Raw genomic sequence first — 12007 nt, 5'->3', positions numbered from 1 at the left:
CTTTTTTTTTAATTTTCTTTTCATAAATTTCACTGGGTTTGTATTGTGAAGAGGTTAGAGTTTTTTCCATTTGCTGTACTACATAGCTTTCTTTTTTCCTTTCTTTTTTCCTTTCTTTTTTCCTTTCTTTTTTCTTTCTTTTTTTCTTTCTTTTTTTCTTTCTTTTTTTCTTTCTTTTTTTCTTTCTTTTTTTTCTTTTTTTCTTTCTTTTTTTCTTTCTTTTTTTTCTTTCTTTTTTTTCTTTCTTTTTTTTCTTTCTTTTTTTTCTTTCTTTTTTTTCTTTCTTTTTTTTCTTTCTTTTTTTCTTTCTTTTTTTCTTTCTTTTTTTTCTTTCTTTTTTTTCTTTCTTTTTTTTCTTTCTTTTTTTTCTTTCTTTTTTTTCTTTCTTTTTTTTCTTTTTTTACCAGCAGTGTGTAAATATCCGGAGGAACTTACTGATTTAGATTAATTCTAGTTAAAACAAAAGCCTGGAATCTACTATTTGTATCTTTGCTAGGAAAATGGTCTTTTCCTAAAAAGTGGGGAGAGGACATCTGCCCTCATAAAGAGGACAGCAATTGGCAAGGCTGTAAGCAAATAGTGTGTGAGAGACTTTGCCCATTTCAGAGAATAATTTTATTTTCTACAGGAAATGGGAGATTTTTTTTTTTTTCTGATGGGCTGTCTTGATTTCCATGACAGTCTTACAAAACTTGATGTCAGATGCCACACTGTGAAGCTGTCTGTAGTTTAACTACATACTGGCTGAGTCAAAACAGTTGAGCTTTTCAGTATCAGCAGTAATGCTTTTTAAAGATTATTTCTTCTTTACCCTTGGACTCACATTTCTGGCATTTTCTTACTTCTGCTAGGGTGAATCCATGTTTTGCAGTTGACTTTGGATGAAGCAGAAGTAGTGCAAATACTTCATGATGCAAATACTCCCATGGACTTCAGTGGAAGGAGACGTCACAGACTTCAGAGTGCTGGTAGTGGTAGCTTCACTGATCCAACTTTTGATGGCTTACTTTTTCATTTTTTCTTTCCTTTCCACAGGGAACACATTTTATCCAGTTGTGTTGTCAGAGAAATATTCCCCTTGTGTTTTTGCAGAATATTACAGGTGAATAAGCTCAATATTTTTAAGTTTCACTATGTTGTAGGCTTTGCTGTTAACTCCTGAGGCTATGACTAAATTTTAGACAGCATCTTCTATGCTTTGTACCTATATCTCCAGCCTGTTCTGAAATCAGCCTGTCATCAGCTGGTGAAAGCCTTGCCTTATGATTTGTTCTTCAGTTTTTTCTGCATGTGCTATAAAGCACATAGTATGACATATAGCACAGTATAATAATAAAAAGTTAGTGAGCCCTTTTTTCATGTTGTAATTCTTTAGGTTTCATGGTTGGTAGAGAATATGAAGCTGGAGGGATAGCAAAAGATGGTGCCAAGATGGTAACTGCTGTAGCTTGTGCCAGTGTACCTAAAATAACAGTAATTATCGGTGGTTCTTATGGAGCTGGAAACTATGGGATGTGTGGAAGAGCATATAGGTAAGTGTTAACTTCAAATTATGACATGACATAAGGCTTAAGATAAGAGAACGTAACCTTAAAGAACCATTCTGAAAAACTACCTAAACTCTTGCAGAAGGTGTGCTATTTGGAAGACAAAACAGTTCTCAGTGAGTACAGTCACAAGTAGATAACCTGACAAACCTGTAGATGTTGGTAGCCTCATGATTAGTCTTGAATTAGGTGACAGAGGAGATCGTCTAACATGTAAATATACTGACATGCTTTTCTCCCATTTTAGCTCTTGTAGGAACAATTGTACAGTTCTAAACAATCATTAGGCAGCATGGGCTGGTCCTTTATTCTACATTGATATGAAGAGTACCAGCTTGTGTAAAAATATCCTTATTCACTTTAACAAGCCTGTTTTTGTGAGTAATGTTTGCAGAACCCCTAAGGATTTTTTTTTTGACCCTTTGGACATGACTCACATAAATGTTTCGGGTTTTTTTCAATTTTCAAGGTTCCTGATTCTATTGAAGTTGTTGGTGATATTTTTAAAGAGAAAAATTCCTGGGGGATGTGTGAGATGAAGAGACTCAAGAGAGAAATAAATTTTTAAGGTGCTTGAATATAGGAAATGAGCAGAATTTTCGCATTTTCAAACATAATGCTGCAAGCATTGAAGTACATTAATTTGCATTCTTTAGAAACCAGTATATTATAAGATTCTTATGCATAAAAATGAATTTTTAGCTGAGTGAGAATTAGTTCTTTACTAGGAAATATAATGCAATGTCTTTTTTTAATATTTAATATGTATTCTTTCAGTCCAAGATTTCTTTATGTGTGGCCAAATGCTCGCATATCAGTGATGGGAGGGGAACAAGCTGCAACTGTTCTAGCTACAATAGCTAAGGACCAAAAAGCAAGGGAGGGAAAACAGGTACATTTTTCTTCTTTCATTTGCAGTAATGTCATTATAATGTACTCTTTCACTGGAGTTGCTCACTTTATGAGCTAGGAACGGATATTACAAGTGAGACACTAATGAACTGTCATTCTCCAAATGCCAGCTAGTGCATCATAGAATCATAGAATCATAGAATGGTTAGGGTTGGAAGGGACCTTCAAAGGTCATCTAGTCCAACCCCCCTGCAAGGAGCAGGGACATCCCCAACTAGATCAGGTTGCTCAGAGCCTCATCCAGCCTGGCCTTGAACGTTTCCAGGGATGGGGCTTCCACCACCTTTCTGGGCAACCTATTCCAGTGTTCTATAACTCGCATCGTAAAAAATTTTTTCCTAATTTCCAATCTAAATCTACCCTCCACTATTTTAAAACCATTACCCCTCGTCCTATCGCAACAGGCCCTGCTAAACAGCCTCTCCCCATCTTTCTTGTAGGCCCCCTTGAGGTACTGGAAGACCGCTATCAGGTCTCCCTGGAGCCTCCTCTTCTCCAGACTGAACAGCCCCAACTCTCTCAGCCTGTCCTCATAAGAGAGGTGCTCCAGCCCTTTTATCATCTTCATGGCCCTCCTCTGGACCTTCTCCAACTGGTCCATGTCCTTCTGATGTTGGGGGCTCCAGAACTGGACACAGTACTCCAGGTGGGGTCTCACCAGGGCAGAGTAGAGGGGCAGAATCACCTCCCTCAACCTGCTGGCCATGCTTCTCTTGATGCAGCCCAGGATGTGGTTGGCCTTCTGGGCCGCAAAGGCACATTGCCTGCTCATGTTAAGCTTCTCGTCCACCAGCACTCCCAAGTCCTTCTCCTCAGGGCTGCTCTCAATCCATTCCCCGCCCAGCCTGTATTTGTGCCTGGGATTGCCATGACCCAGGTGCAGGACCTTGCACTTGGCCTGGTTGAAATTCATGAGGTTGGCATGGGCCCACCTCTCCAGCCTGTCAAGGTCCCTCTGGATGGCATCCCTCCCTTCCAGCGTGTCGACGGCACCACACAACTTGGTGTCGTCGGCGAACTTGCTGAGGGTGCACTCTATCCCACTGTCCATGTGGCCGACAAAGATGTTGAACAGGGCTGGGCCCAGCATGGACCCCTGAGGGACGCCACGTGACCGGTCTCCACATGGACATTGAGCTGTTGACCACCACTCTCTGAGTGTGGCCATCCAGCCAACTCCTTATCCACCGAGTGGTCCGTCCATCAAACCCATGCCTCTCTGGTTTAGAGAGAAGGATGTCATGTGGGACATCGACAAACATGACACATTTGTGAAACGTTTTTGTTTACATCTTCTAAATGTGAAGATCATTCATGACATTTCTAGTCTTTACTTAAAAAGAGGAGTATTTCTCTTATCATTATCTTTTTGTATTTTGTGCACCAGATTATTAGTTTTGCCCAAGATGAACAACCAAGGATCCTCCCTGATTTGAGAGTATGAGGAGAAATATGTGACAACAAAGTGTCTTTCCAAATATTTTTTGAAGTAGGCAGTTTTAGAGAAAGCTGATCTTCAAATTACTCAGTGATTGAGAATTATGAAACTTAAAACAGCAGAAGTCTGTAGAGGTTTGGAAAAGGTTTTGATTAATTTCACCATTTTAATTGAAAATTAGTGGTATTTTGTTTAATAATCTTTTCTAGCTTCTCTGTACACCTTTTGTGCTGTTTTTTTTAAATTAAATTATTTATGTTTATACTGGTGCCTTCGTCCCGTACTGTGATGTCTTCAAATTTTATTTATCATGAGTTATTCAGAATAATGAAGCAGTATGTACATGTTATCTCAACAGTTCTTTTTTCTACACTTTACTTGGGCTTTCTCTGGATAGACTATATTCACCCTCATCTCTCTGTGTCTTAATTTCCCAAATCCCTACAATGGACAGGATGATAATCTGAAAGAAGTTTGAGAAAAATAATTATAGTTAATGTCAGTAAAATGTGTTAGAGACTTGAAAATTTTCTGAATTACAGTGGTGACCACTCTGGGTCACAGAGAAACCCAGTGTTAGAATAGCACAGACTTGTTTTAATAAAAAATCTTGCCAAAGGCAACTCGGAAGGGATTTTATTCAGTACAGTAGCTTCAGTAATTTTTCAGATGCTAATCCCCAATTATACTCAGGTATATTTTTACTCTCCTTTTCCCACCCACTTATTTTGAAAAGTGGTGTTCTAATTGCATTGTCAAATATGCTAAATTGATAGTTGGGTGTAAAAAGGGGAGACTTTGGGGAGATCAGTTGGGCAGTTTATTCACGTTTGATGCTGCATATAAAGCTCTGATGTTGTTGTGGAAGAAAATATTAAAGAATATCTTATCTGTGTTTGTTTATTTGCCTGGTTTTTTTAGTTGTCTGAGGCAGATGAAGCAGCTTTGAAGGAGCCAATCATTAGAAGGTTCGAGGAGGAAGGAAACCCTTATTATTCTAGTGCAAGGTAACATATAAATTATTTTTCCAAAACTTAATTGTAATCACAGGACATAGCAATAACATCTAAATCTGGATGTTGAAGAACAGCACAACACAGCATTCTGGAACAAAGATTGTGTTTGATGTGCAGGAGTGCAACATACAAGCTTCAAATCAATGTTTTCTCTGTCTTGTCTCGGAGACTTTGTAGTATGCACTGTTTCAGAAGAAGGCACACACTTGCAGGAATTACTCTGCTGGTTCTGGAAGTAATGATACAGTGGCATAGAATTATAGTCCATGTATTTTATTCTGGATAAGTTTTTTTTTTATCATTCTCCCTGGTGTAGTATCTGGTGACCTTCTAAAACCCATTGAACAGTTTAATGAGTGGCTGTGTGTCTGTTAGGAAGAATTAATTTTAGTGGGATTCTGCAAGTAGAAGAGGCCACTGGTAAAGAAATTGTTTCAGGAAGACATGAAGCCAGTTGCAAATCTTAGGTCATGATCTTGGCAGTTGACTGTATTGGATAATCGCAATTTGGATAAGGCATTAGCTGATGGGTGCAGCATATTCATGTTTGCTGAGAAGTCTTTTGCAGCATTTTGTGCTCAGGTTAATGGAATATTAGTAAATGCCCAGGAACTAGTTAGGCAAAGGAAGCAAGGTAGCATCCTGGAGTGTTGCCTCTGGAAACCAGCTTGGAGACTTTCTTGGCCTCTGATTGTTACTCTACATTAGTTTCATCCTGTCTGTACTAGTCTTCTGGCACATTTTTCTGCTTGTGGTATCCAAAAGCTAATTGTCCACAGGTTCTCAGCTGCTAATGATGGTAGAGGGTACCATACAATAATTTTTAATCAGTTTACATTTTATAGGATTTTCCCCACATTGAGACATGGTGTCAACTGCTAAAAATTTTTGTGCTATCTCTTTTAGTACCCCTTAAAGATCAAGAATAGCACCTGTGTCACAAAACCTTATGCCCTGAAGCAAGAATGAAAACACATATTGTCATCTTTTATAACTGGATTTTAAGGAGTATAATTTTCCACTGATGTAATAACATTTTAAAATTAGTCAAACTGTCTGTATTTAAAGTCACCCCCTACCATGGAGGAGAAGATGAATGGTTTGGTTTGGTTTTTTTTTCACATTTGCTAATTTTTATATGTTCATTGGAAACACTGTCATAGTCTCTTTGTACTCATGATTGAAAATAACTGGATTTATTTAACGTTCAATATATTCAGTATATTAATGATATAAAATCTTGTCCTCTCCCAAAAACCAACAGACCATTGTCAGTATTTACAGCAGTAAGTTACTAATCTGCAATAAACAAGTTTTACATGTAAGATTAAGGTTAGAATTGATAAAAGTCAGATTCTAGATTTTTAATAATGTCCAGTGATTTTTAGTCATGAAATGTGAGTATTTAACACCAGCTTTGTGATCTCTACTGTGCAAGTTTTACCAGTTTGTGTTTCCAGAATATCTGGTAGTTCTGTGAAGTTAGGTTGCAAATCCAGAAATTATCTCAATAAATAGCCTAAGTTTGCCTAGCCTAGGAGTTAGGAAGTTCAGTTAATGCTAGGCGTCCTGTCTTTCATTTCAAAAAGCAGGGTAGTGACATACTTCTTATTGTGCCTGTAGCTGGGAAAGGAAACTTAAAGTGCACAGATATGAGCTGGCTAAGAACTAGTGGTTTGTCCGGGTTCATGTGATGCTGCACTCAAGCTAATAAGCCCAGCTGAGACATGAAGTAAAATGTCAGAGCTGAAATCCCACTGAGGTTCATCTGGCTAAAAGCAATGAAAGTTAAATGCCCTTTTTCACTGAGCAGTTCTTGTGAGAGCAGTGTGTGACTGGCTCAGGTCAAGAGAGTCCAGGCTGGTTTCTCGCTCTCATCAGTCTGCGTAGGTACAGTCTGCATTGTCTAGGAGCTCTTAATTGCTCTCTCCTGTCTCGTCAAGATAATTGGGTATATCTGTACATATTCTTAGGTTTTCTGCCTTGATTTCATGCCTTTCGTCAATATTATCACGGGTGTGCCTCATTCCTTCATTTATTGCTAATTCCTAAACAAGGGCTCTGACGAGTAGCTCAAAAGTTTTCATTATGGTGGAGTCGGCTGCCCAAGCAGAAAAAAGGAGATGAAGTAGGATTACATTTTTTGCAGCAAGTAATGTACCTGAGGGAGAGGTTTAGCCACCTTGTACCTTGGAGCCAACCCATTTGTCAGCCAGCATCAGCAGCTGCTGATTGGCAAGCATTCGCTGCAGGTCAGGGAGAAGTAGTAACTGTTCCCTTTGCTCTAAAGGATGCTTCCTGTCTGGTCCCAAGCATGGTAGAAAAACGAGTTGACCGTCAACCAAATAACAGGGTGCTGTATTGAAACCGAGTCTGAGCAGCCTTGGTTTTGTCAGATGCTAACTAGATCTCTTCACCAAAAAGACCAGCAAGAAAACTCCAACAAACAGCTTTGCATGACTGAGAGGAAAGAATGATAGATGGGCAGAAGGGCTGCTGTCTGTGTTACTGCTGGGGTGCAGCCAGTTCAGAGGCTCCCTCACACTGTCCTCTTGCTCAAATATGGGGACTAGTCTGCCTCTCTCCTAACATCCATTGAGATTGATGTGACCCTTCCAGTTGACTTCCTTAGGCTTTGAGTCAAGCTTTTAGCAGTAATAACGAGAGGGAAGGAAAATGCCCTAATGATCTTAAGATACAAGCAAATTTCCGTATTTACTCTCCTTATGTAATTTTGCTCATAAATTATAACTTGTTATATGTACAGCATATCAGTACTGTTCCCTGCAGTTGTATTTTCTAATCAAACTTTAATCAATTATTTGATTAGAACCTTTCACAGTGAGCAGTCTTAATTAACAGGAGTCATTAGGCAGCACCCTTTTTAATGAGTTATATTAATCTGCTTACAGGTTTCTAAAAGGATTTCAGCAGTTTGCATCTTAACAAATTACATGAGCATTTTACTTTTGCGAACTTCATTTCTTTTACTCACGGTGCCTGGGTTACAAATATTTTATGAGTGTAGTTGTGACTCATGTTCTAGCAACGGGGTTTTAATAGATAGTTTAATTATTAATGTTATATTAGTTTTATTTAAACAAAGAGAAACAGAAGCCAGAGGTGACCATTTGAAAGCAGCTTGACTTCCATGCAACATAAAATCTTTGTCAGTAGAAGTTAATTGTGTTGTTAGAAAAAAAAAAAAAAACAAGTCTGCCATTAAAATGTGCTTTGTGTTTGGAAGTGTTTATTACAACGGTAGTCACTATGAAGTTGCAGCTTGGAAGGTGCCGCATTAAGTTGGTGATTCTTTTTGATTCAGCTCATCCCTGCCCTCCCCAGGCCCTAAGCAGATATATTAAACACTTTTAAGAAGCATTAGTTCCTTCATTCAGTTTCAGTGTGTTTCATAAATAAAAAAGTTAATTGCAAATGTTCATTTTAAAAAAGTTGATATGCAGAGCAAACAAACCTGTAAATCAAAAAAAAAACCCCAAATTTACTTAAAAATAGAAATTACTATATTTGAGATTCTTCTTAGAGTTGTGTTTTTCACAGTCCTAAGAAAACAAAGGGATTGTGGTTGATTTGACCTCACAAAACTACTTTGCTTTTCATTATTAATAGGGATATTCTTCATCCCTTCAGTGCATTAATTTGACTATATTTATCAAAACTAAATCAAGATCTAAAAGAGAAGGAAAGACAAGCATATACATTAAACTTCAGTAATACATACTTCATGATGTTGAAAATATAGGAAATATCCTATCCTGGCCATTCTGTCATGCTAGGTTGTAAAAACAGGTATAACCACTATCTTGGTGAAAAACAAGAAAATTTGAACAACTCTTAAGTAAGTCTCAGTAAAACCAAGTTATGTTTGGTCCTTTGGTTATTTTGAACAAAAAAGCTTCTAATGGTTTCTGCTGTATGGTAAGAAGCACTTATTCTGAGTCTCTTTTCAATGGAGTATTGTTAAAATATGCCAAAATATTTTAATGAGTTATTACTTACAATTTAAAGCTACAGTTAGGAAAGGAGTTATTCAGAGGAACCAGACTGCAAGAGTTTATACCATGCACTTTGTCCAGAATATGCTGTAGACAATTCTTGTGTGTCTTCTGCAACAGAATTTGCTGTCAGTGCCACTTCTGTGCAGATGCATTCGTGGCTGTTAGAATAATCCAATGCATGGCTTAGTAGTCCACTAGAAAGGAAATACTCACTGAGAGTCCTAAAATGAAAACAGATTAGGTAGACCTGCAGTTTCCTTATATTTGTAATTTGGATTTATAGCTCTTTTTTTTTTTCCCCCCTTGAAATAAGTTATTTTTTTCCCAAACTTCTTTCTATGCTGGTTGGGACCTGTCAGCCAGGTCAGTGAGTGCAACAGCTCCTGTGGTGTGAAATTTCTTTAATCAAGCTTCTGTTTTCAGTCCCAAAAAAAAGAAACAACATAATTTTGCCCAGTTAACAGCAGTATCTTCCTTTCTGCAAACCTCTGTCTACTTCTGTACTTCAGCTTTGCTGTTGTGCCGCATTTAGGGTAACAGTCTCCTGTACTTGGGGTGCATCGTGATAAGATACATTTATAGTAAAACATTATTTCTGAGTTCAGTATCTTTTTTATTGTCTCTCTGCTAGTTGGAGAACAGGCTCCTAAACTGAGTCTGAACCCTTGTGCTTCATCTTGGTATGAGTGTCCTTTATTACAATTCCTTTTTGTGCATCCTAGGATAGATACATGTATCTGTTGTAAAATAAAAAGCATACATTGTCAGTCTCTTAATATTTTTATCTGATTTGTTGAATATTACTTTCACAGCAAATGGCAAAAAGATGGGAAACACTCAGAAGTGTCTGCTGCTGCCTTGAGTTTATCAGCATGTATTTATGTACAGCTTGCAGTCCTCTTTCTTTTCAGAGTCAGGTTGGCACATTTAGTATAGAGAGAAGAATGCAAAATATACAGATTCCTGTCTAATAGATATTTTTCAAATAATCTTCAAACAATAGGAAATTTGCAGCTGAAAGCTTCAGTTAGAAAGGAATGGTTATGCTTCCTCTTGGTAGAGTCAGTCTTAGCTTCCTATTCATAACTCTTTCTTATATTTTTAAATTTTCCACAGACAAGTAATTAAACATTAGCCAACGCTGAGGTAAGTTCAGAAAAGAATGTGAAATCAGTCTCTCTAGGGAAAGATGGGATGGAGAAGGAGCATCACCACTGTCTTAACTAAAGATACTGTGCATATGTTTTGCAGACCCTGATTAAAATGTGTGCTTATTTAGGCGAGACTGTGTTGCAATGGGCAGCGTGGTTTCTTGTTTGAATGTCTTGCTGGGGATGTAATAGTTGCACAATATTTACAGTTTTGTGACCTGCTGGGGGTTTTGAAACTGATTTTATTTTGAGTAGGATGGACCTGTCATTGAGAACTGATGACACAAGTACTTTAATTTTGGGATAATATCAAAGAGACTGCTTACAAGTGTTCATGATTTTGGGGGCTTGGGAATTTGGTAATTGCTTATTCATAATATAATTGCCTTCAGGGCTCCGCTGAGGAGAGTATTATCTTACAGTTTTTTTTAGAAATAGACTTGAGAAAAAACAAATACAACAAATACTGGAAATACTTGAAATTTACTCTACCTCTTTTACTGATGAAAGAATAAACACTTTATCATCCTCATCTGGCAGCTGAACTAACTTGAATAGCCTAAATAATTATGTGACATAGTTCTTAAAATACTCGCATTCTTAATAGAAGAAGACAGGTCATCGACAAAAGGTCATTTTTCATGTGAATATTAAAAACCAAAGAGGGTCTCTTTACCTCTAAGGTGATGACTTCATACTAAAAATAAGTATGAAGACTCTCTCTTAAAATATGTAGACTTGACATTCTTAATTTATCCAAAATCTATACTTTGTTCTAGAAGAGAAATTCCAGAGAGTGATACACTCCAGTCTATTGCATTGATGGTTAAGGTGAATTAACGCCATGGCTTCAAATATAATTCAGCTCTTTAGTATAACTACTTCCAGTTTCATGTGCTTGAAAATCTACCTGCTATATGTGTTAATTTCCTATAATTATTATGGTTTGATTCTTATTTTTCTAGATTATGGGATGACGGAATTATTGATCCAGCTGACACAAGACTGGTTTTGGGCCTCAGTCTCAGCGCAGCATTAAATGCACCTACAAAGAAGACAGAATTTGGCGTTTTCAGGATGTAAACTTAAACATACACTCATCAGAATTACCTCTGTGTATTTTAATTGGAGCTGGCAAACTAACTACAATGTTGAGGTGATTAAAAAATAAAGATTTGTACAGTGCTGTTTTTAGTGGAAATGTAAATATTTATTTTCACTGAGTAATCATCACAGTGTTTTGATAGTGATTTGAGATCAGTAGCTTATAGTCCTTGTATAACGCTGCATTGCATGAATAAACGGCACGTTCTGGCATTATGTTTAATGTTTGGCAAGAAACCATTGATACTAACTCTTACATAAATAAATGCAGAATAAGCTACCTGTTTGGTGCTTTATCAACTCCTTTATTTCTTTTAACTCTTCTTTGCATGTCTCCGTGAATGCAAAATATTTTGCAGTCCTACAAAAAATACCCACATTTGCTAGTAAATAATTTTTGCAAAAGAGAAGTGCTGTAAGGGGAACCAGAGAGTTCAGCACAGCATGAAATTGCATATTTCATGCAGTTGTTGGCATTTTCGCCTTTCGCTGGCTTTCATCCAAGAATCACTGCTCTTCTGTAAGGTTTCCTGGAGTCAAAACAACAGAAGAACCTGATGGATGCATATGTGTTTTCTGGAAGAGCTGGGTGAGCATATGCTGATACCTGTGGGAGCTGCAGGTTGCTGAGAGCACTTCTGAGGACGGGGGTTGGCTGCAAAGGTGTTCCAACATCTCGCTGTGTGATCGTTCTAGCAATTTTAGTTTCACAAAGACAGACCATTCTCCCCAGATGGATCAGTGCTTCACCCAGAGCACATGCCTGAATGCCACTGACTTCAGGGTTATTGAGATGCTGAAGTGCTTTCGTTAATCTTGT

At 37.6% G+C, this 12007-nt stretch overlaps 1 protein-coding gene across 1 annotated transcript in view; it reads left to right on the top strand.

Moving 5' to 3' along the window:
• The window catches only part of MCCC2 (methylcrotonyl-CoA carboxylase subunit 2), a 36067-nt gene extending 24600 nt beyond the window's left edge, over positions 1-11467 (top strand). The window contains exons 13-17 of the mRNA XM_086771211.1: positions 1036-1102; positions 1376-1532; positions 2325-2439; positions 4819-4904; positions 11049-11467. Of these exons, the coding sequence (XP_086627337.1) occupies positions 1036-1102; positions 1376-1532; positions 2325-2439; positions 4819-4904; positions 11049-11166 (543 nt within the window). The 3' untranslated portion in view covers positions 11167-11467. The remainder of the gene's footprint in view (positions 1-1035; positions 1103-1375; positions 1533-2324; positions 2440-4818; positions 4905-11048) is intronic.
• The last annotated feature ends 540 nt before the right edge of the window (positions 11468-12007 follow it).

This window comes from Chlamydotis macqueenii, chromosome Z (assembly GCF_036417535.1).
Source record: "Chlamydotis macqueenii isolate bChlMac1 chromosome Z, bChlMac1.mat, whole genome shotgun sequence".
Classification (NCBI taxonomy): domain Eukaryota; kingdom Metazoa; phylum Chordata; class Aves; order Otidiformes; family Otididae; genus Chlamydotis; species Chlamydotis macqueenii.
Note: the sequence above shows the minus strand (reverse complement) of the source record. Positions and strands in the feature narration are given on the sequence as shown.